Source organism: Tyto alba, unplaced genomic scaffold (genome assembly GCF_018691265.1).
Source record: "Tyto alba isolate M040663 unplaced genomic scaffold, T.alba_DEE_v4.0 Super-Scaffold_39, whole genome shotgun sequence".
In the NCBI taxonomy this organism is placed as follows: domain Eukaryota; kingdom Metazoa; phylum Chordata; class Aves; order Strigiformes; family Tytonidae; genus Tyto; species Tyto alba.
This window is the reverse complement of record NW_024881314.1, coordinates 2,841,805-2,865,490: the sequence shown is the minus strand read 5'-3', so window position 1 is coordinate 2,865,490 and position 23,686 is coordinate 2,841,805. Positions and strand designations below refer to the sequence as shown.

The 23,686-nt window shown below is 50.0% G+C and overlaps 1 protein-coding gene across 1 annotated transcript in view; it reads left to right on the top strand.

Moving 5' to 3' along the window:
- The first annotated feature begins 4,003 nt into the window (after window positions 1–4,003).
- The window catches only part of MAP2K6 (mitogen-activated protein kinase kinase 6), a 54,342-nt gene continuing 34,659 nt past the window's right edge, over window positions 4,004–23,686 (top strand). Inside the window, exon 1 of the mRNA XM_033002458.2 lies at window positions 4,004–4,282. Within this exon, the coding sequence (XP_032858349.1) occupies window positions 4,267–4,282 (16 nt within the window). The 5' untranslated portion in view covers window positions 4,004–4,266. The remainder of the gene's footprint in view (window positions 4,283–23,686) is intronic.

Genomic DNA, 23,686 nt, shown 5'->3' with positions numbered 1-23,686 from the left:
CTGTGTGCAGCCCTATGGATCACCCCCAGCTGTAACTCCCTGCCCTCTGAGCTGCTCTCTCCCCGGGCGCTTTGCAGGACTGCTGCATTTCATGGCCATGCACAACTTGATAATTTAGTTCCCCAAAAGTCACTGCACAGGGATGCACATGGCTTGGCACTACTTATTGACACAAGATGATTAAAGTAACGTTCCTAGAGAATTTACTTATATGTGTGGGGAGACACGGGCTCACATAAGGCACCTCAGCGGTTCCTGGGCATCGCCCCGCAGCCTTTAGGTACGTAACCATTCAAGAAGAGGTTTTTCTGTTCTGCTTCAGCATCTGCTCTCATGAACTAATTGCTGCACAGCAAATCAAAGTGTTTTACTGTGAAGAAAACCAGCAACTCAAGCCACGTTAAAAAAATTACTTAACAAGTCCTCAGAAGACAAATGGCTTTTTCTGCAGCTTGGAAGTGCTGCTGACTGGAGGAAGAGACAAACTGAACAGCAGAGCTGGGGACCTGAGCCTGCTACTGGACAAGAGGAGGGTGAATCCTACCTATGGCAAAGGAGATCTGGCCATGTTGCCCGCAGAATTTAGGCTTTAAAAATAAAAAGATCTGCCAAGGGGAAACTGAACGCTAAACGTAAGGGCTGGGCACTGTCCTGGAACGATCACAGAATCGTATCATGGAATGGTTTGGGTTGGAAGGGACCTTAAAGATCATCTCGTTCCACCCCCCTGCCACGGGCAGGGACAACTTCCACTAGACCAGGATGCTCAAAGCCCCGTCCAACCCGGCCCTGAGCACAATGCAATCGTGAACAATAAAGATAATAAAGTGTTTTGGTACCGCTTGCCTCAAAGCTGATGGTAACCCGGTCACGGCACCGCCATGCACCGTCCGTGAAAGTCCAGTCACACTTCCACGGGGTCGCCCACCGACATCCCCACTTGGCTCCGGGGCAGGGCTGAGCATCCCGCAGGGACGGGGCAAGGCTGCAGCCCTCACACCCCCCCCAGGGGCAGCCCCCCCAGTCTGGGACCAGTGCTCCCACATACCCCCACCTCCCCAGCCTGCCGGGACTCACCCGCCGGCTGCACTTCCCACAACCTCCAACCCCACGCACACCAACCCCTGCGCAGCACATGACAGACAGACAAGCCTCTGCACGTCCCAGGCTCGGCTTAAAACCATTAAAACCAAGAGAAAATTTCCCTCAGCGTTAGCAGGGCGCTGTATGAGGGTGCCCTAATTCTGAGGAAGGCAGCGCTGCAGCGGGATCCCAGATCTCTGCACGCCTTTAGGGAGGGGGGATTAGGGAAAACATACGAAAAAATAAATTAAAATTGACATTGTGGTGTTTGCTGGGTGCCAGAAGTGCAACCTAAGTTCTGCTGGGCTGTCCCAGCTCGTGCATGTGACAGGGACATCCCGGAGCAACCAGTGGCCCCTGGGACACAGCAAGGGACCCGGCCAGTGCTTCAAGAAACTGTGGAGAACAAGGACTCCATCCTCCATTAGAAAAAAAATGCCCTAAAACAGCTGAGGTTTTGTTCTCACTTGATGGATGGTTTTCCAACTGTCATCCAAAAACTTCATGAAAAACCAAAGGAACATCCCTCATTTTGCACCTGCACGCTAGTTAGAGCAACAAAAGTTTGTTAAAAACATTAAAAGCAAATTAAAAGCCATAGCCTCACTGCACGTCTTTATTGAGACAAGGCCTCCGGGCCACTGCCAGCTTGTTACAGCAATCCTCGAAGGCTGCCTGCACCGCTGGTAATTTAGCTTATAGCTACTGAATTTTAACGTTGCCATTTGTAATATGTTAGTTAAGGGTTTGTCAGCATTTCCATCGTAAACCTTTCATTTGGGGGGATTTATTGCGCGGCTATAAGGATTTGTTCTCGCTGCAAGCTTGGCAGGAAGGACCACGTAGAGCAGCATATTTCCCTCACCCCAAACAATCCCTCCGAACATTAGAAAGTTACACAAACAGATCCCTAATTGAGGGTTACAGCCTCCTTCAGACTTTGGCCCTTGCAGCTAAAAATGGCAAAATCTCAAGCAAGGCCAGCCTAGCGCGAGCTCAGCTGCCCGGGGCCAGCGGGGACAGGAGCAGCACGAGGTATCAAAATCAGCAACAAGACACATTTTCCAGCCCAAGGAAAAGGGACACCAGGAGTGGCAGCGCTGCTTGCAATCCCGGACATGCTCTCCGCGCAACCTTTTCACTGAATTTTATACTTTTCTCATCAATATTTCACTGGGGTGCAAACAAACATCCTTGGCATTAATTTAGCTGTAAATGTTTTTAAAGCACACATTTCTTAGCACTTAGTTTTTTGTTTGTTTTTTTTTTTTTTTTTTTTTAATTCTTCCAGTGTTCCTATAATGAAGCATATGTTTAATGTAAAGCACTGCTTTAGGAAGGCCTGTATTTTCTTTTCCTTAGGGGCTTTTCCCCAAGGTGGGGTTCCTACACACAGAAGGGGGTACCCATCTATGCCCCGCAGCGTGCAGCTGCCTTTCTGTTCCCGACAGTGTCCTCGTCTCCGGGGGACGTCACCCCATCGGCTCCACCGGCTCTTCCCATGGGAAACCTCCATGAGCCCTTAGGGGCCGAGCTGACCGCCTTGGAAAACACTCTGGTTCAGGCTTGGGAGAAAGTCACTTCATCTGATCTGCCTGTGAGGGTAAAAAAAAAAAAAAAAAAAAAAAAAAAAAAAGATTAAGAAATTGCTAATGTTATATAAGGTGACTAAGAGCCATGGTTAAGCCAGGGCACCACCGTGCTACACAGAACGTGTAACGCTCCCGGCATCGTATGAGCACAAAGGCAAGAGGTTCCTCTCCAACCGATCCTTAAAATCTCCAACCAACAGAGACAAAACAGCATGTCTTTTTTCCTTTTCGACACCCCAATCTCTCTCAGTCCCACCGTGGTGCACCAGCGCAGGTGACGGCCCTTCCCCACACCCAGCGCAGGGTGACGGGTGGCAGAGGCTCAGCGTGCACCCATGGGAGAGCTGGGGTGACCGCGCCACGACCCCCGTGGGCAACGCTCCCCCCTCCAGCCGCACCCCCAGACCTGCAGCCTCTCCTCCAGGATCCCACCGGAGAAGCGCCTGCGTGGGGTGGGTGTCGTGAGGATGCTGGGGGGGCTGGAGCAGCTCCCCTGGGGGGCCGGGCTGAGAGAGTTGGGGGGGGTCAGCCTGGAGAAGAGAAGGGTCCGGGGGGACCTTCGAGCGGCCTCCCAGGGCTTAAAGGGGGGGCAGGAGAGGAGGGGAGGGACTCTGGATCGGGGCGTAAAGGGATAGGACAAGGGGTGATGATTTTAAGCTGAAAGAGGGGAGATTTATATTAGATATCAGGAAGAAATCCTTCTCTGTGGGGGGGTGAGGCGCTGGCCCAGGGTGCCCAGAGCAGCTGTGGCTGCCCCCTCCCTGGAAGGGTTCCAGGCCAGGTTGGACGGGGCTGGGAGCCCCCTGGGCTGGGGGAAGGGGGCCCTGCCCGGGGCAGGGGGGTTGGGACTGGGGGGGCTTTAAGGTCCCTTCCAGCCCAAACCATCCTGTGATTCTGGGATTCCACCCGCACCCAGTAACAGGAGGACACCCAGCAACCGCCCCCCCCGCTCCGCGCCGGCGGCACCGCGGCACAGCGCAGCAGGCGGGCGGCGGCGCAGGCAGGGACAACTCCCACAGCAGTTTAGGGGGGGGGGGAAAAAAAAAAAAAAAAAAAAAAAAAAGCGAGCCGCCGCGCTGTTTGCGCAGCACCTCCGCGCATCGCCCCAAAACCGCAGGCGCGCACCTCGCCGGCAGAAGCCGCCCCCGCGCTCTTTCCGCCCCCCCCCCCCCCCCCCCGCGCAGCCTCCGCGGGCGCGCAGCCCCGCACCGCCCCCTGCAGGAAGCGGCGGGACTACAACTCCCAGGGGGCCGCGCGGCGGCCGTCGGCACCGCGCCTGCGCACTGCGCCCCCAGCTCCAAGTTTGGAGCTTTTAGCTGCCAGCCCTGGCCCATCATGTAGGTGCAGCAGAGCCTTCCCTACCATTGCAAGCAGGGGGGGAGGAAACCCCCCGCTCTGCAAGCTGCCCTGCAAAGTGTGCAATTGCACGGCCCCCCCCGCTGCAAGGAGAGCTGCTGCAGCAAGTCAGGAAAACTCCAGTTGCATGAAGATTGAGCGCTTGCAGTTTGCATCTTTGTTGCAAAACTAGCTCCAGAAGAGAGGCAAGGCAAAGTCTTTTGTGCTCCCCTCCCCCATCAAAGCAAAGGGGAAAATGTCTCAGTCGAGAGGTAAGGCTCCTGCTTCTGTTCGTTGCAAATATGCAAAAAGTCGTGCATGCATTTTTAAGTGCATGCATGCATTTTTCGGGATGCAATTGCATTTTGAAGTTTGAGGCTTTCAATGGCTCTCAGTTGCATTTCCTGTTTAGTATGTGCCTTTTTGCAGACACACACACACTCACACACACAGTTCCTGTAAGGCAGGGCTTGCAGTTCAGCTGTGCATTGACGTTATTTGAATTCTTCTGCGGGGATTACTGAGCCCTTTTTGCCTTTTGCACAGTCAGGACAGATAAAGGGTGTTGAAGAGCAGATGCATTCGCTACTGTATATATGCATGCAAAATGGGCACAATGCATGCGAATTGCAGCTAATTTCAAGTGCAAAATGAAATGAAACTTTTAAAGAAGTCCGGGGAGGAGATGAAAGGTGAAACTTGAGTGGAGTTACCAGGAATTAAATATATACCTATGTTTCCATGGGAAAGTATTGTTCCTGTGCCAGGACTGAGATAATTTTCCACCGATTTCTCTCTTCCCCCCCCCTTAATATTTGGTAACTTTTGGTCAGAGGCAGCAGTGTGGTTTGTAACACCAGATCGCGAAGAGCATGCAGAAGAGCTGCTTTATTTAGCATTTAGTTGCAGGGGCTCGGCACTTCGGATGGAGCAGGAGGAGCATATTTGGGCAGGGGACAACAGTGATTTTGACTTTTTTTTTTTTTTTTTTTTTTTTTTTTTTTGCCAGCGTGGTGGGGAAGGCTTGATCTTTGCTTTTTAACTTGGTGATTATTCCCGAGTGGCTCTGCCTCGTGTCCTGCAAGAGGACAGGGGGAAAGGAGCTGGAGAATTCAATATTGCAAAAATGCTGTGGGAATGCAATAGTCAATGCAAGACCAGGCTGAGATGTTTAAGGAGTTGCTCCGGCCCTTCATTGTGAAAATAGATGCACATATGTCAGCGACCGGTCACGCAGATGCAGCTTTTGGAGCTTCTTTTTAAAATGTTTGGATTTGATAGTGCAGCTTGCCTCTTGGTGCATTTTGCAGCCCTCACACATATTAGGGAGTGGGGGGGGGTGAGAGACAGTGCATGGCCCGGTGGGAGAGCAGTTTCCAAACTGGGACTGGGGCTTTTTGTTGTTGTTTGTTTTTTGTTGTTGTTGTTGTTTTGTTTTTTTGTTTTTTTTTGTTTTTTTTTTTTACAAAGACATCTGTGAAGTCAGTGGCCTTCCACTATAAGCCTTGCTGGGAGGACATAGGAAGGAGGTGCTTTCACAGCTCTTGCCACACAGTTTTCCTTTGTAAGAAAAATGTAAAGTTGTTGTATAATTTATTCCTAATTTGGGTTTGCTGCAGTCATCTTTTCCAGCCAAGCAGAGAATTGTAAAAGTTTCCAATAGAAAGAGCCAAGGAAGTTTGATAATGCGAAATGGAACCAAATGATACCCACGGCACGCTGCTGCTCGCCGGAGGGTCCCTGCGAGACCCACGGAGGGGCTGGGCAGGGGAGCAGCCGCTTCCCGGGGGCCCCAAAAAACCTTGAGGTGCAAGAGCCCAACGGCGGGGAGCCAGTGAGGAGTGGGGACCCGTGCCTGTGGCCCTGCATCCCACCGGCCTTGTGTGTCCTCCTCAGTACCAGGAAAATGGGAAAATACAAGTAGCCAACCCACAAAACGTGATCTCAATGAACGGCATCATTCTTGAATCCGTTTTCTGTCCATCTCGTGCTCTGCAATACGAGTGTCTTAAGTTTGAATTCTTTACACGGATAACTTTTCCAAGTTCAGCTGTTCGGGCTGAGGTTTTGCTCAGGAAGGGGTTTCAGCTCCGGGGTTTGCACCAGAGGTATTGCTCTTCAGGATGAATTAAGGGAGGCATAATCTGCGTTTCAGGATCAGCTTTCATGTGTTGCACAGGAGGTTCCTCGTCAGCTTTCTAAAATACTGCACAGAGCTCCAGCCAGCTGCTGAGCCGCGGAGCCCTCTCCCTACTTTGAATCATTTCCAAAGTTGGAATTTGCCAGAGATTAATTTTTCTAATGGTGCTTGTCAGGGCAACGTGTAATCAGGAGGGTTATTCTCAGATAAGACTTATTTGCTGCAAGGAATCTCACCTGGTTCAGAGGGCAGAACCGCTCCTCGGAGCCTGCCTGTGCCACGCGGAGAAGCGGAGGTGACCTGCTTTCTGCGGAACCACAGCATGGGCTGTAGAAGATCAAACTCTCCCAGGAGTTCTGAAGCAACAGCTTCATTCTGGCCCTTCCCACCGCAGAAACCAGCAGACGCCTCCAGCGCCGCGCTCGCGGTGCTCAGCCACCTTACCCGGGCCCCTACAGACCCCCGAAAACTTTGCGGCCAACAAAATACAGATCGAGTCAGAAAGCTCCTACCGGGTGCAAACTCCTGCATTTCACCCCATGCCCATTTCTACCTTCATTCCCTCCTTTAAGTTGCAGAATGGTGTTTTAATTTGGACGGCGCAATCCACAGCAAGTAACATTTCCCCAAGCACAGCGGGTTCCCGCAGTCCCAGTCTCACCTTCCGAGAGGAGTCAGCTCTGGACAAGTGGGGCTCGATGTTGGTGGTAGCACAGAAGTTGTTGAATCGTTGCCCAAATACGGCACATTTGGCTGTCATGACTAATAGGATATTATTCTGGAAGAGAAAAAAAATGCGGAAGTCCGTATTAATTACAAGCTAAACACAGTTTGAGGCTATAAATCTGAACTCTCGTGACAGCAGATATATTCAGGAGTCTTCCAAATTCATTGTAATGGGAGAATTATTCACTCACGAAGCCCACATCAGAGAAGCAACCTGCAAATATGCAAATTTCACCATTGAAATAAGAAAAGGGAAGGGGGAGCAGTTCCCATTAGAGCACTAATTCATAAATAGTGCATTGAAATGAGCTACATTTAACTAAATATTGCTGCCCATTGATCTCATTCCTAATTCTTAGGCTTTGTTGTTTCAAAGACAATTTTATGTGCTCTAGTTGAAAAGGGATACTGAGATTATGAGAAGCATGTCCCACGTGATGCTGGTTGAACATGTACCCTATGGACTTTGACCAAAGGTCCTGCACCTATTCAAAAGACCTCATTTTATGCAAAATGCTCATTTTTTTTTTCCAGCTAGAACTCTCAGTGGAACAGATGTAAAGCCTCAATCATAGCTTTTTTTTTTTTTTTTTTTAAAAAATCCTAGGTAGATGGCAGGTTTTGCTAGTATAAAATTAACCCGTAAACAGCATGAAGCTCCCACTGGTTGTGCAATGTGCAGTTTGCCTTGTCAGCACCACCTCAGTTTCTTGCCATTTACACACTCCCATGACACAGGCCCTTGGCAAGGACGGGCTTTGCGAGAGCACAGCGAGCAAAGCTGTGGCACAGTCAGTGAGGTGCGAGCCTAGTAAAGCCGAGCCTAGCACCAAACACAGCCAATTGCAGTTCGAGTTGCTGATTTTTAATTTTTCTTTTTTTTTTTTTTTTTTTCTTTTTTAAGGTTACCGTGTTGAATTACTATTTCACCCTGTTGCATGTGCTGCCTGCTCTGCAATGCCACTTTTGTGATGGAGGTGCCTGTGTACTTGCTTTGGGTTAAGAGGGGGGCAAATGTTTAAAAAGCAGTTTAAAAGTTTCATGCAATGCAATTCTGGAAGAATGTATTTTTTCCATGGGAAAAGAAGAAAACAAACTAGCTGGGGTAGAAGGTATTGGGGTAGAAGTTATGATTTGACACGAGCCAAAGCACTGCTCTACACAGCTGAGCAAGAGGGAACCAGTATACCCAGTCAGGACTCTCCAGTTGCTGCATTTTGTGTCCTGCTCTCTCGTTTGCTGGCCGAGCTGCTGGGCTGGGCAGGGCAAGAGCTCTTGCCTCCCCGGCCCAGGCAGCAACACTGGCGCTGCAAAAATTTGCAGGGTGCCCTGTCCCCATGTCCCAACATGGCACAACAGCCAGCAAGGGGCTAGCCAGGGCAGCAGCTCCCCGGTGCTAAGCAGGCTGCTCGGCAGAGGCAGGTAGACACGAGGATTTAAAAAGCTCTACCTATAGAAATAATTATAGCAATAAAAGCGATGAGTTTCAGGGGAAAATGAGCAAAGAGCTGTTTCCTCCTCCCAGCTGAAAAAAGTTCAGGTTTCTCACTTCAACCCTAAATGCTGCTCATTTGTTACTTTAGTCACCAAAAAAAAAAAAATGGAGCTTACTTTGGGGTGAATTCCCTCCCATGACACACACACAGGCTGCTAAGGTGAAGCAAATGTTACTCAATTAAAACCACAGGAGTAATTTAGAGAGATGAGACACTTAATTCCTCCAAGAGCATTGGCATTAGTGGAACACAATTACCTTCAAAGTCACATGGCAGATTTGCAAATTCTGTGTACTGTGGTTGCAAATATACAAGATGACTAAAGTTGTTTTTTTTCCCCCAAGCAATCCTGCATTTGATGTCACTTGTCCATTTTCTCTTGCTGAAAAGAGCCATAACACCACCTGTAGAAGCCTCTCAGAAAAGGATTTAAAAACAACACATCTGAAGCAAGCTCCAATCCCTTTTTTAAGTTGGAAAAAGAAAAATAGCACAGGGCTTTGACAGCACAGGAACAGGAACACACTTGCAGCCTTTTTCTGTCAATGCACTTGGAGGGCTGCAGTGTCTGCTACCCTGACCACTGGCCTTGGTCATGATTCCCAGCCCTTTCCCATGGGGTTCCCTGCCTTCACCCCATGAACTTGCATTTCTAACGCTCAGCCTGCCCACGGCTCTCCTCCTGCTCCCAAGGCAAAGCTCTGCACCTCACCGGGAGCTAAACCCCCGGTGGCAGCGCTCGCAGGGAAGGTCACAGCTTCCCCGTGGCAGTGGGTGAGCACAAGGAATTCTGAATAAAGGAAAGGGGTAAAAACCAGAGCACACAGGTGCCCTTTACTGCGGTCACTCACGTTTTGGGGGACAGTCGGTGCATTGTGCTAGGTGCCAGCATGGCCACCAGCAGCATCATTATATGAAGTGTTGAGTCAGGCTCCGGGAGCTGGATAAATTGCAGGACTGTTCTTTTAATTTTAGACATGGATAGAGCTATAATTATAAAGAAGAAAAGTTTCATTACCTGTAGAGTTACTTAGCTCCCTTCCTTAGGGTCTGTCTGAGAATAGTTTGAGAGATTAGCACCATCAGCTAGAGCAGTGTTAGCAAGAAAGCAGATCTCAGACCCTGGAGCTGTGCCACCTTGGATGTTACGATCTGTGGTGGCAAAGTGGTAAAGGCCATTCAGTGCAATTTCCATATGTACTCATTGTGCAAAAAGTGTTTTTTTTTTTTTTTTTTTTTTTGCTTTTGTCTTCCAAATCCACAATATTCTACGTGTTGACAAGTGTGAATGGAAAAGCGTCTCAGTAATCCTGGCTCAGTAAAAAGCAATTTGGAGAAGGGAAGCCTGAGACTCTTGCTTGTAGGGCTTTCTTTTGCCTCAAAGCCAAAATTAAAGCTATCCTTCCCTTTCAGATAGAAATTCCAAGCACCCAGCTGATGTTTCAGAGGGAGCATACCGTCATGAAACTCTCTAGGGTGCTAAAGCACTTGTGAGTCATCTTTACTTCAGAAATGTTACAAACAGATGTTGAACATCCTTTATGGAGGCTCCAAGAAGCCACTTGTGCATCTTGGTCTGCTGGTGCTGGCAAAGCTGCAGCTGAACATCACTCTGGATTTGCATATCCCGTAGTCAAGTAGGGACCTGAAATTGTGTGGTAAGAGCATCTGGAAAGCGCTTTGGGATAGAGCTATTCAGGCTATTCCCCCCCCCCCCAAGTTGCTGTAGGAGGAATGGCCATAGCTTGTTAGGCTGCTGCAAAAGAGCTGAGTGCAGTGAAGCCCAAACAACATTGTGCAAACAGCCAGAGGGAGCAGCCTCTGCAGCCGAGGGTTTCATATTTGTAAGAAAGATTGCAGAGAGAAAGCATTTTTTTTCCCCATTTGAGACTGAAAACTTCTCTGAGCAAAGCTGATCCAGTTTCTTGCTACTGCTGTTTTGTTAGCCTACTTAGCTTGCAATTTTATAATCAAGGCTAGATTTTCCTAGCCTGCACCCAAGCAGATCAAAAAAATCAGTAGAACTGAAGCCCAAGCACCAGCCACTTTTACTGCACTCAGATGAAACCAATGGGGGGAAAAAAACCAACCAACCAAACAAAAAAAACACACAACAGGAGAAGTTGCAGATGAGATGCCAAAGATAAGGCAGCAATAGAAAATAAGTACAGGAGTCAACATTACTGCGTCTGCAATAAGAGGCCTTTAATGAAGGCTGAATCAGCCCAGACTTGGTAGCTGCTTTTGAAGGAGAATCTCTTTTCTAAATAAAAATACCAAATGGCCTCAGAGCATCATCTGGCAGTTCTTCTGTGGCATTGTCCCAGGCAACATGCTTTTGTGCTTATTTTCATCCTGCAGTGGGGTCTGATCCTGAAGTTCCTCCTTTGTGTGCTCTCAGCAGGGCTTGACACTCAAGCAACAAGTTACACTGTAAAAGTTACAGCTTCACTCTGTTATCATTCCTCTTAAGAATGTTTATTGCTCCTCCAGTAGTTCAAGGTCAGATATAGAAAATGACTCAGTGAGGTCTTTTGTTGTTCTAACAGCTCTAAAGTAATGGAAGTCCCCATCTAGCAAAGACAAATCTTCCCAGAGTACCATCATCAAAAAGGAAGGGAGAGAGAACGTTTTAAAGTCCAACTCAACATTGATTATTGACTTTCTTTCCCTGGTCTTGCTCTGTTATATCTGCTCCCATCAACTCGCAGCATCTCTTATACACAGGAGCCCCAGTAAGAGCCCGCTGGACTTGCACACTCACACAAGTACCTGGGTGTAGGAGGTGAAACGGTCACTTGAGCCAGGGCACATGAGAGGAGAAGGTGCTTCTGGCACCAGCTCTGCGTGGAGGGTTCGTGCGGTGCTTGGCACTGCCCTGGGCACCGGCTCCTCATCCTGGGGCACTTCTCCAGAGCTGGCAACTGGCACCCATTTAGAGACACGCTTTCCAGCTTTGATTTCAGCACAGCCTTTTTTTTTTTTTTTCTCCTCTTTCCCTAGGGCTGCTCTAATTGCCTACAATTAGGGTCTCCAAGGCTTCAAAAGTATGAAGAAATAAAACCAAGTTTGGCTTTGTAAGGACTGGAACGGATTTCTTCCTTCAAACAGCTGATGCTGTGGCCTTTTAAAAAGGAAGTGTCAGCCTGTGATCATAGCATTTATGCATGCTACTGCCCGGGGATTAAAGCACAGATACGTGACATTTATTGTAGTTTCTTTCCAGGAGTGAAACACCTGTAGGAGCCGAGAACAGCTGTCTCCCTTCTCCCAGTTAGATGAAGGAAAAAAAAGACAGGGACTTTACACAGTATCATCAAAATGCCAAAACCCCTTTGGGCAAAGCTACATCTTAAGCAGATTTAAGCACGGAGCCTCAGCACTTGGCAAAAATGTCTCAGCAGAAGTACAAGCCACAGCACAGGGCTTTTGGCAGCCCTGATGGGTCCCTGGAGGTGCAATGGACCCCCGCCCCCAGCCCCTGCAGAAGGGGTCCAGGGCTCTGTGCTGTTAATGAGGTGCAGACAGGGAGCTGACCTTGACTTCCAACCGCCCTGCAGGTTTGGGAGCCAGCAGCAGGACAGGGAAGCTGCAACAGTTCTCATCTTAAACTTGACCACTGCTGAAGTTTGGGAGGTGGAGATGTAGGCTTAACCTGCAGTCCCCCCTTGCGGGTTTGCTTCTCCGATTAGAAAGATGCTGATGATTAATGCAGAAGCTCACTCCCAAGCAGATCTCACTACTTAACCGTACTAATTAAATGCTTTCAAAAACCACAAGATTGACCTTCACTGCATGCCCACAGATTTTTCTCTCATTTAACAAGCAGAAGGTTGACAGAATAGCCTATTAAAGGTGAAAAAAGGCAATGCTCTAGATACTGTTGTTTTTCAACCTGTTCCAAAGTGTTTTCTGCCTTTTAACTGGATGAGATAGAAACTATAATCCCCTAATAACCTACTAGGGGAAACCAGGCTGGAGACAAAGTGCTTGGCTCAAAGCACAAAGTCTGATAAAATGGTGAACATACTTAAAAACTGAAGTTTACTCAGATATCTAGGCAGTAAGCCATGACAGCCATTATATATACAGGTACTTATGTAACCAGAGAGCCATTCTATGTGGCATAGAGTTGTCCTTTGGGAGATACCATCTAGAAAAAAATAAAGGCAATTAACATAGAGTCTGACTTCCTTACCTTTCCCAAGGACACCAGTATTTTGCTCATTGCTAATAAAACTTGGAACATCTCTACGGAGAACTTGAACTCCTGCCAAGGAATCAGTTTTACAAATTAACTAAAAGATGAGATCGGTGCAGTGCGCTGCCTGAAAGGACATGGCAAAACAGCCCCCCGACAAGAGCAGCATCTGAACTGGAGGGAGAGCCCAAAATAGTCCCTGGCAGCTGGGGAGGGTGACACAGGCACTGCATTCTGAGATGATTAGTAGTAAGTTGCTGTCTGGAGACCAGAAAGCCTGAATGTGCAGGAGGCACCTTTCTGGCAGAGAAAAGGACCTCTGGGCTTGCACCCCTCGGGGCCTTTGCAGGGTGACAGTGTGGGAACGTGCCCTTGCTCGTAGCCACCTGAGCTAGGCAGCACAGCAAGCTTCCTCATAGCATGACTTCAGTTTCATTCATGTCATTAGGCAGCTTCCTTTATAGCTAAGCATGTGATTTTTTTTTTTTTTTTTCTCCCTTTCTTCCCCTCAAAAACATTTGGTACTTCCCCCGCAAGAAATCAGAAGCTTTATGTCTGATAAGAGGCTGGAACAGCTTCCTGCAATAGGAGAGCATTCCTCCTCTCGCTCTTCCTGCACGGACCTCAGAACAATGCCAGCTCTTCCAGCATCAACAAGCATTTATTTTACCTTGTAGCACACTCATTTAGGGCCCATCCTGTGCACACATCTCCCCAGCCAGCACCTCCTGCAAAGGGGAAGCTCTTTTTCCAGGAGCTTGCTTTAAAAAGGCATTGCCACAGCTGAAACACAAGGAGCAATCTGGGAGATTGAATCAGAGCCGATTCAGAGCAGCTGTAGCCAAGCAGGGCCCTCATTTGGACAAGTGGGGTCTGAAGAATTTTTTTCTTTCCCCTTAAAAGAGAAGCTAAATAGGATTTTTTTCATCCTCTGATCTCGAAATTACATGTGCACGTGCTAAACTTGGAGCATATGAATCCTTTTGCGGGAGTCAGTGGGACTGAATGTGCTTGGGGTTGAGCACACACGTAAGAATTTACAAGGTTGAGGATGTATTTTGTCCTGGTTGCTAAGTAGGATGGACGTTATAGATCTATGTAAATGATTTATACTGCCCTGCTTTCTCTTGGTTTCTTTTTTCCCATTTCTGCTTATCTGCTCTTGCAACTTAGAAAGCAGTATCGTGTTTGCAAGCGTGGCTGTATATAACTGAAACTGCCGTCTTGAACCTCGCACAGGGAGTTCTGTAGCGGCTTTGATAGGCTCATAAAGGGAGTTTTGTATTTACAGCTCCTGATTTAGAAGGATGGGTGGAGAGTTGCAACCTGACGGGGTTTGATCCACGTGGACATATGTGGATAGAAAAAAAATCTGTCTGGTTGTGACAGGGACACTTTATTCGGAGAAAAAGGACAAGACTTGCTGTTTTCTGCCACAGTACTGAGCCATAATGCATTTCTTCAACATGTTTTTCAAATTGAAATAAATTTGCATGATAAAAACTGGGGAAAGGCTTTTGTTCCTTACATACTGCTTGCTTTATTGTATGACATACAAACAAGTGTACACTCTTAGCAGGTGTCTGGAAGGAGAGCTGGAAGTTCATGCTCTCTGACCTCTGGCTAAAATCCCTTTGAACTTGAAAGAGCTTCCCTGGAAGCCCCAGGATCTGCGCTGCATCCTGCAGACCTTCACGTGCATGGCTTTGAGCTTCCCGAGCCTTCTTGTGTGTGCAAAGATAACGTTGCTGAAGTGGTTGCAGGACCGAGGCTTCATGTCCGTGGTCGGACAGACTCACTGCTGCCGTGGTGGTGGTGGAGCAGCTCCGTTTCTTGCCCGTCTTCGCTGCTGGTGGTTGTTGCTGACGGTGCAAACCGGGTGCAGTTCCTCTCCCAGTGCCTCCTGCCCTGCTCCGGTGTTGGGGTAGTGCCCAGTTTGCAGTGCTGGAGACCTGGGTGGGTGCCGGGGCTCTGAGGGGCCGTGGGTTTGGCTTCTCACTAGGAATAGGGTTCCTGTGTGTTTTTAAAGTAGGACCTACACGTTTGCTGGGAGGCATTGCCAGCAGAGGGAGCAGGAGTTAGTTGCTCCCATTTACGCTGTCCAGAACTGTCAAATGCCATCTTTAATAATTTAGGTACAAAAATAAGCAAATAAGCTCTTAAATCAAAAAAAAGAATAGCAAAAGAGAGTTGGCTAATGGGGTAGCGCAAAGGCAGATTGCTCAAAGTCTTGACTGTGTTAAAAACTTAATCACAATATTTGGCTGAACCTTTGCAAAAATTCCCCCTGACGAAATGTTAAGGAAGGAAGCAGATCATCTCCTTCCATGCCAGTGCTGCAGGTGCTGTGGCATTCTTCTAACACAGGAAAACCTCCAGGTGAGAGTGCCACCAGATTTCTAATCAACTCATCTGTTTGGCTGGAGCCACAAATGAAAGACGGAGCGTGAGCAGCATATCACTGGGAAGAAAATTAGGCGTTGATTTGAAATTCTTCTGAGTGTTATTTGCACCATAGAAGAGGAAAGTGGTCCTAAAATTATCTCCAGTTCAACACTTCTAGTTGAAACAAACAGTTGCCAGCTGCTGAGCAGAACAGCACAACTTGGGGACTGAAGTCATTCAGTCTAGAGGTGTCCTGTACAACTTTGGCACTATTTATTAAATCTTTTCAACCCAGAGGTGGTATTTTCCCCGGACGAGCACAGTGGATGCTAGACCGTGTGGATTAATGTAGCCCCCCATCAGGGACCTTCTGCTGAGGGTGAGGATACTCGCTGAAGAACTGGCTTGTGGCACATTCCTCTATTCCCGTGGATATTTCCATTTGGCTGTAAAAGTTATTGATACTTTGAAACCTGCAGAATGACCAAACCAAGGGGCAGTTTTCTCTCTACGGAACATAAATTGCCCATTTTATCCTAAGGTGGCTTTACTCACGAGCAGGAAGTTATAAACCCAAGTTTGATATGCAGCGCATCAGCAGTAGAAGATGGCTGATAGCGGTGTGGTTTAAATGGCCAATATTTACAACATGCTGAAGAAATTAAGTCTGTGCTTGGTGAAATGAGGCCCCTGTGGCTGCCTGGAGCACTCGGTAACAGAAATAAAGCCATACCTCAGATTGCCCTGTGGCATTGATTAGATTTTATTCTGTCCTGCTGCGAGGGTGATGACACCAAGACAGGTATCCCGCAGACAAGGTGCGATCCTGCTCAGCGAGCTGGAGCGTCTCTGCAGGGAGATGGGGCTGTGTTAGGATGCGGGGAGCCGCGGTTCAGAGCTGAAGGACAAATAACTGTGCCTGCTTTCCTGGGGACAGTGATGCCCCAAAGCGCCAGTTTGCTGAGCTCCCCAGGGGAGCCCTTCCTGGCCCATCACGCCCTCCTGGTTTAGCAGAGACCTGCTTTTCCTTTCTTTAAGCCTCTTGACTCATTTTTGGCTGAACAGCACTTGCCTGCGCAGGTTTGCCAGCGGGTGCTACGGGACAGCTTCTCGGGCAGGGGGAAGCAGCGACGAGGAACCTGCAACCTGGCTGGCACCACCGCTTGCAGAGGGAATTCTGCCCGTGTCTGTGGGTGGGTCGTCCCTTTTGGTGGGTATGGCTGAGAAATGGGCTCAAGCCAGCAGCCATGTACCCAGGGGACATCGACGCTTGCTGCGGCTATTGCAAAAGCTAAGGCAATAGTCTGGCAAAGCCTTTAGGTACATGTTCCTGCTCAGTCTGGCACTTAATACAGCCTTAACAGGAACGTGCGCTCCCGCTAAGCACGTGCTTAAATGTGAGCACCATCAAGACATAAGAACCTTCATAGCTGGAGCTGCAGGCCTGAATCGGGCTTTTGAGTCTGCAGCACAGCAGAAATCAGCAAACGGGTGGAAATGTCACCTTCGTTTTCCAAAGCAATTTGCGTTTCCCCGGGCTGGCAGCACATCTGACAGCTCCAAGAGGCCCTGGCTCGGAAAGCGTGGTGCCGGGGCGGCTGCCCCTCGCCCGCTCTGCCGGATGCACCGACTCGTCACCCCTCGGTGGCCGGGCAGCCGGGGCAGATGCAGGAGCTGATCTGATTTGCAGGGGAAATGAAACTCTGCTGTGGGGTCCTCCACCAGCGATGCTTCTTTAAAAACACCCTGCAGGACCCGCCGGGAGAAAATCCCAGCTGTACCAAGCGCATGGAAGGAATCTGAAAACCAAAATTGAAACTGGAGGTAGACCTCGAGCAAAAAGTCTGTCTGATGGGGAGGGCATCCTTATCGCCTCCCTGCAGCCAGACCTAAGGAAGTTGGTTTCTGAGGCTCCACAGAGCAGTGGGGAAGGGAGGTGGATGCTCCTTTACTGTGTTAAGTTTTCCAGTGCCGGGTTTGAGAAGTGTAGAACCGTTTGTAGCAGGGCTGGGGCGGGTGGATTTAAGGCAAATCCTGCTCCCACTGTGGCTGAGGCAGACAGGGCACCTGCTTTTATGCTGAATAGAGGAGACTTGCTGCCGCCTGCTAGATATTCGTATGGGAAGTTAGGCAGAGTGTGGTCATAGCTGCGTGTGGTCACTCACTGTGGCATTTTGAGGTGAAATCTTGGTGGATATGGGGAAGTAAAAAAAAAAAAAAAAGCAAGTGGAGTACCAGGAGTGCTGCCCAGCTGGCAGGCGAACCCTCATCATCCCTGCTCACACGCTGGCCGTGGGAGCTTCAGCCCCTCATCCACAGGGCCGCATCCCATGGGGGCACCCACCGGCACGGCACAGCCTGCCCGTCCCTTGGGAGACGTTTTCGGGTGCTGCCGCGGCGCTGAGGAGCGGAGCCCACCCTGCCATCCGTGCGAGGAGCTGGGCTGAAAGGCTCGGGGGGGGGCGGGGTGGGGGGTCTTGCCTGCACGTTTGGAAGGCGGCTTCACCTTCCCGCTCTGCTTCTGCTGCCGGCGGGCGCGGGGGGCATCCGTCCTCCTGCCCGCACGTCCCCCCCCCCCTCCCCGTGCACGGGCAGCACCCCACCTCCTCCGCCACCGCCGGCAGGTGCTCTTTGGCAGGGAGAAAATAGAAATGAAGGTAGCTGCAATGAAAGCAGCCGCGTCCTCCAAATCCTCCTGCACAAAAGCCCTTTTGTTCCCCGGGTGAATTCCAAGAGCTTTTCTCCAGTTTTGATTCCAGCAAACTCCCACTGCAAGCAGACAGCCGAGGGCTTGAAAACAAAGCAGCAAGTAAACGAAAAGTCCCTCATAAAAATCCCCACGAGGGCTGAAGGCTCTTGACAAACAGCTTCCCCAGCCTGCAATTCCTGTGGATTTCCTAATTTGAGATAAGCAGCAAAGAAAACATGCTCTGGCATGGGGAGGCAGCAAAGCCAGTGGACCTTGGCAGAGGGAAAATCTGGGTTTGATTTGTGGTGTACTGGTGAGTGGGGGGAGTGACTGCCCCTGCCACTCGCCTCCCCAGAGCTCCACTGCTGTGATTTCTCATGATAACAGGGGTGAAAGGAGAGGCCACGAGGCTCCTGATGGCCTCTGTTGCTCTGTGGCATCTCCGCCACCATCGCATCTTTCCCAGAGCAACGGGAGGATGCAGCCGCCCAGATGCTGGAGGCAGAGAAACCTCACAAGGGATGCGACCTGCTCCAGCGACTGCAAGGAGCAGAAAACAAAGTCCTTTTTGGCATCGCTTGGGCCCCAGTAAGATTTCCCTGAGCCGTTAGCTGCCTTTGGCTCTCGCAGCCTCACGCCGGGCAGCCACGAGTGATTTGCAGGGTTTGAGGGTGTTTGAGACGGCGTGACAGGAGGAGAGGAGTGGAAGTGGTTTTTCTGTGTGTGTGATGAGGAGGGCTGGGGCATGACGGTGAAATTAAGTCGGTGGGTGGAAAAATAGTTGGGCAAAGCAAGGTGAGAAAAAGGAAGAGGCTTTGGTCCCTGTAGGATTTCAGTCAGACTATTGGAGATGGGGGTGTGCATAGGCAAACCGTTGAATTTTGCATTTTGGGTTTTGATGTGTGTGCCTCCACAGTGGTCTCTGGAGGATCCAGCATGTCTGAAGCATCAAGGCACAGCCCCAGCCTTGGTGCGGGTAGGTGTCTCCTTGCAGCCAAAGCGTGTCACAGATGTCTCACGAGCCTGGTGGGGATCGGTGCTGCTCTCCCATCCTTTATTTGAATCACCTCTGTGGGTTTGGGCTAATACTCTCAGGTGCCAAGGGGAACGGGATGGTGGTGTGAGCCCGTGCTGCCTTGTGCCCCCTGTGCAATGTAGGCAGCATCCTTTGGTGGCTGCCAATATCCTCATCCATGAAAGTCCTTTGCTCTGGTGGATGTGAGTCAGAGCCCAAAGCAACACAGGTGTTTTTTTCCATATTTTATTATTGCAGCACACCTGCGTGCTAGGCAGAGAAGGGACACGCACACAAACAAGGCTTGTGTGTCTCTGGGAGTTGGACTTGAGATCCTTAAGGGTCCCTTCCAACTCAAGATATCCTATGATTCTGTGATTAATGTGCCTGTGGCCACGGATGGGGTTGTGGAGCTGAAACTGGAGCATGCACATCCCAGTGCCCAGTCCCTTGCACCCACCACCTCCTCCTCTCTTTATCTGATGGATCACGAGGCAGCGCCTGGCCCCGACAGAGCCTCTTGCAGCTGGCATGAATCAGCAGAGAACTGCACATTTCCACTTTGCACCCGCCTGGACGATCCCAGCACCGAGGAGGAAGGCGCTGATCCCTGGAGAGCTGTGCAGGGGTAGGGCTGGTGCCGGGGGGGGGGGGGTGTCAGCTCAGGGCAGCCAAGCCCCAGGCTGGGTGGAATTGCCTGGGAGCAGATGTTCCCAGCTGTGGTACATCCAGAGACGTTGCCACCATTCGCACAGAGGTGCTGCTGTTTGGGAGGAGCCGTGCCCTTTCCCCCAGGCCATCCAAGTTCGAGCAGCTGGATGCGCACGCCGGATGAGTTCAGCCAAAGTGTTGTAACAGGGTTTTTAATAATCAAGTCTCTTGTGCCCTGTGCTGAAAGCTGTAGGCAGGCAGAACTCTCATATCTACCATCTCCCACTTACGTTAGCACCTAAAGTACGATGGATTTAGGGCTGTTTTGCATCGCATCTGTTTGCTAAAGAAAAACTGGCTAATCTAGAGGCTGCCTCGGCAGTGCAGGATGTCAGGGGAGGACTCTGTCTTGCCTTGTCATGTCTGCAGATACCAACGTGATCCTGGCATGAGCTCGACAGGAGCGTGATGGGTGGCCCCACGTTGTGCCTGCAGTTCCCTCGCTGAGATTGGGAGCGATGCTGCGTCTGGGCTGGGGAGGGACATGATCTGGAAAAGCTGTTTGTTGGCACCTCTCCATTTCCTCTGGACTGTTAGCATCAGGAGGGAGCACGTGGCTGCTTTTTGTTGGTCGGTGGGTGTGAAAATGGTCTCTGAAGACCCTGTTTCTCTCTCATGTTGGTGTTCCTGCAAGCAAACACTGGGGCGGGGTGCAGGGAACACACCGGGGCAGAGCTCACCTGGGAAATGAAGTCCAGGGTCCCGGCAATGGAAGGTCCAAGCCAGTGTGGGAGCCCCTGAAACAGCTCAGTGAGGTGGCAGCAGCTTCCACAGGACATGAAAGATCATCCTAAACCCTCCCACCCTCTCCCGTGCAGTTGTGTTGTGTCACCCCCCTCCATAAGACAGCCAGTCTTCATCTCCAAACTGGCGTTGGGTGCTGGTGTCCCACAAAACCTGCTAGAAGGTTGCTCCAGCCCACGTGCTCCCTGCAAGCTTCTACGGACTGCAGCTGCAGGGGGGGCTCAGTTTTGCTTGCTGGGGGATGACAGGAGGGTGCAGAATTGCCCCAAAGCTATGTCAGCTCCCTGCCCCCTTCCCAGAGTCCCTGCAGCTCTGTGTTCAGTGCATGTCTTAGCACAGGATCTCGTGTCTAATCTCTATCAAAGTGTCTCTTCCGCTTCACTCGCAAAAGGTCTTAACTATTCTAAAATTTTGACATCCACTCTTATCAGAATTACAAACAGACTCTCATAACCAAAATGTGCAGATAGATAAGAAGAAATTTCATCCCTTTGGTTTCTATATTGACACGAATAAACACAGCAACCTGCAGCCCTTTTGCAGGATGTGTTAAGAGGAAAATGGGCAGAGTAAGAGAGATTAGCCTGAATCAGGAAATTACCTTCAAAATTGAATTACTGAACTACAGAGCTTATTGAAAGGCAGGCAAATAGGTTCTGATATTTGCACAGTTTGGTGACATTTCTGTATGTTTCTGCACTGCAGGATCCAGAGATTAGTCTGCTGGAGTCCTCACTGCCAAGCTTTGAGCTTCGTCTTCTTCCAGCATTTTGTTCTCGCGCTGTTCAGAGCTTCGCCACCAAACTGCCTCCTGCTGGAGGCCAATCTTGGGGCAGGCACGAAGGACTGACCTTGTGATTTTACCTTGCAGTAAAGCTGAAGATCTTTGTCTCCGCTGTGTTTGTGCCTCAGCAGAGCTGACCTACGTCAGCCGCCGTGAGCGGAAAACGCAGCTTGCTCCTGCAGCGGAGACAGGCCCTGAGACGCAAATAACCTTGGCGTGATCCGAGCAGACGTTGCACAACCTCTGCCACGGGGTTCATTCGGTGCACCTCCGTCGCTCCTTGCAAAAGCCTTGCTATTTTGGTTTGGGGCCTCTCCTGCGCTGGGTTTATTACGGGTTGCAGGATTGAGTCAGAGGAGCGAGCTGAGCCCCGCGACAGAGGAACCCCGGGGCAGGCGGCGGCGCGGCGGGGTGCTGGGCCACGGCTGCCGTCCAGTTGCATTGCCAGCGTTGCAGTGTGGGTGCTACCGGTGTCGGCAAGTAGTTTGGGATCGGCTGAATCGTGGTCACTGGGTGAACTGGGCCCAGGCTGTGGCATGCCATGCTCTTCTTACCTCCAGGAGCCTTGGGAATTAAAATGGAAGATGAATGCAGCATCGCCTGCTCATCTGTTGTGCTAATGCTTCAGGGTTTCCTACTGTACAGGCTTCCAGATGTTGGTTTCCCAGATGGAGGTGCAGGGTTTTTCTGTCTTTCTATTTTCACTGCCTAGACTGACTTTGAGAAAAGAAAGTATCCACCTCTGGGCTGTGGCTCTGAGGTCATCTTCTCTGTGCCAAAGCAAATTTGGGTGCATTTGGAGCAATGTGTTGGCTGTTTCAGTCTCTGGGAGGTGTCTTTAGGAGCAGGTTCCCCCTGTGTGTCTCAGCCATCAGTCAGAGCCAGAAAGGAGAGGCAGAGGAGAAAAGCAAGGAGAAGTGACTCAAGCACTCCATTTAGCCTGCTGACATTTCCAGGTTTGGTATGAAATGAGATTTACTTACTTATTTTTGGAGAAAAGCACCAAGAGGAGAAGTGGAGGACTAGGAGTTCGGAGGCAGTTAGGGCTGTCCCACGGTATCTCTGTGCCCGGCGCAGGGTTTCAGGCATATCCCAATTCTGCTGCACATTGGCAAAATCCATCACAGTCATCATAAAAGTGCTTTTGCCTTTCCTGTTCCCTGTCCCAAAATGTGGTTCCTGGGGTGGGGGGGTGGAGGGGGGCGGGGCAGAAACCCAAACAACTTCAATTCCTGAGATGTTGAGGTGTGAGGTGCAGTGTGGACATGGGGTGCAGGGATGGGGCTGGCAGCAGCGATGGTGTGTGTGGACCTGGATCTGCCAACGGCCACCAAATGAGCCGGGAGCTCCATGGCACCAAAACGAGAGGAAGAAAGCCTGGAGCCGGGAGATGTCTCAGCCCCACGACCGCGGCAGACTCGGCTCCCTTCTCCTGAGCAGCCCTGGAATGAGTTGTTAAGGAAACAGATTTCAAGTTTACTGTTTCCAAGGAGTTACTACAAACAACCGTGAGGGAGGACACAGACAAGGACGTGCAGGGAACGTCCCTGTCCTGCGCAGAGGACGTGCCGTGTTCCTCACTGGAGCATCTCCATTTGCTTCCAGCTGATCCAGTTGCTCATGGCAGTGATGGAAGAGCAGCTAGTGGTGCTTGGTCACTCTTACTTATTGACAGGGCTAAGGAGAGGGCAGCTGAATTATATTTCAAGGAGGCAAATAAAGGACAGTATCCACTTCATCTCTTCCATTGGCCTTTGCTTGAAACTCAATAGGTTTTAAGAATCTCTTGCACATTAAATTATTTTTCTGTGGCTTAATGAGGGCTTGGAAAACAGATTTTCAGGCCCATTTCCACATCATTGGTGCTTAAATGAACATCTAGTTTTTGGGGTTTTTTTTGTTGTTTTTTTTTTTTTTTTTTGTTTTTTTTTTTTTCCAGAAACCAGGGCCTGGCTAAAGCTGTGCATTTACAAACTGGGTAGTGGGCATAGCTCAGGTCCTCACCTGCCCTGTCCCTGGCACCCTGCTTCGAGTATTGCACAATGTGGTTTTATGCAGCTTTACCAAATGGTTACCAAGACACGCAACCAACCATGGAGGCAGAAGTGGTGAGAAAACTTCCCCCGCTCCTCCCAACCCCAGCCACCAAACCACTGTCACCACCACCAGCCTCGCTATCATCTGCAGATCTGTCCCAAAGGGATTGAAATCAAAAAGGCGTTGTCTGATCTTCGACTTTAACTGCCTGCGTAACAAAATTCAAAGGCTTTCACGCAGACGAAGCCCGTGGAGGAAGGCAGTGGCAATGCAGGAGGCACTGTGGTCATGGCTGTGGAGACGCCACAACAACCCATGGGAAGGCAAGGCTGCCTCTGGCTGTCTAGGAAGATACATTTGTACTACTAAACCCCCAGAAGTAGCTAGTTCATGAATTTACACCCATTGTGTTTGTTCTTTTTGACTGATTACTTGATTTCTGTTTCAGCTGGGATGGAGCCAGCTTGTAAAAATGAGTCCAGGTACAGCCCTAGCAGCGCGGTTTCTCCCCCAGTCCCACTCATTTAAAATACACTTTGTTATCTATGTGTAGTTCAATTTTTAAGTAGAGTGATTTGGCAGGGAATCTCGGCCGTCTTTGCTTGGTGACTGTTGTTTAGTCTAGTGGTGGTGAGTATTTGACTGCGGGGACGCCAGGAATGCACCCCGGCCTTCCCACTCCTCTTACACTTGTCTGGGGCGTCCCCACTTGTGGGATTCCTTGGTGGAGAGATCTGGGCAGAGTTAA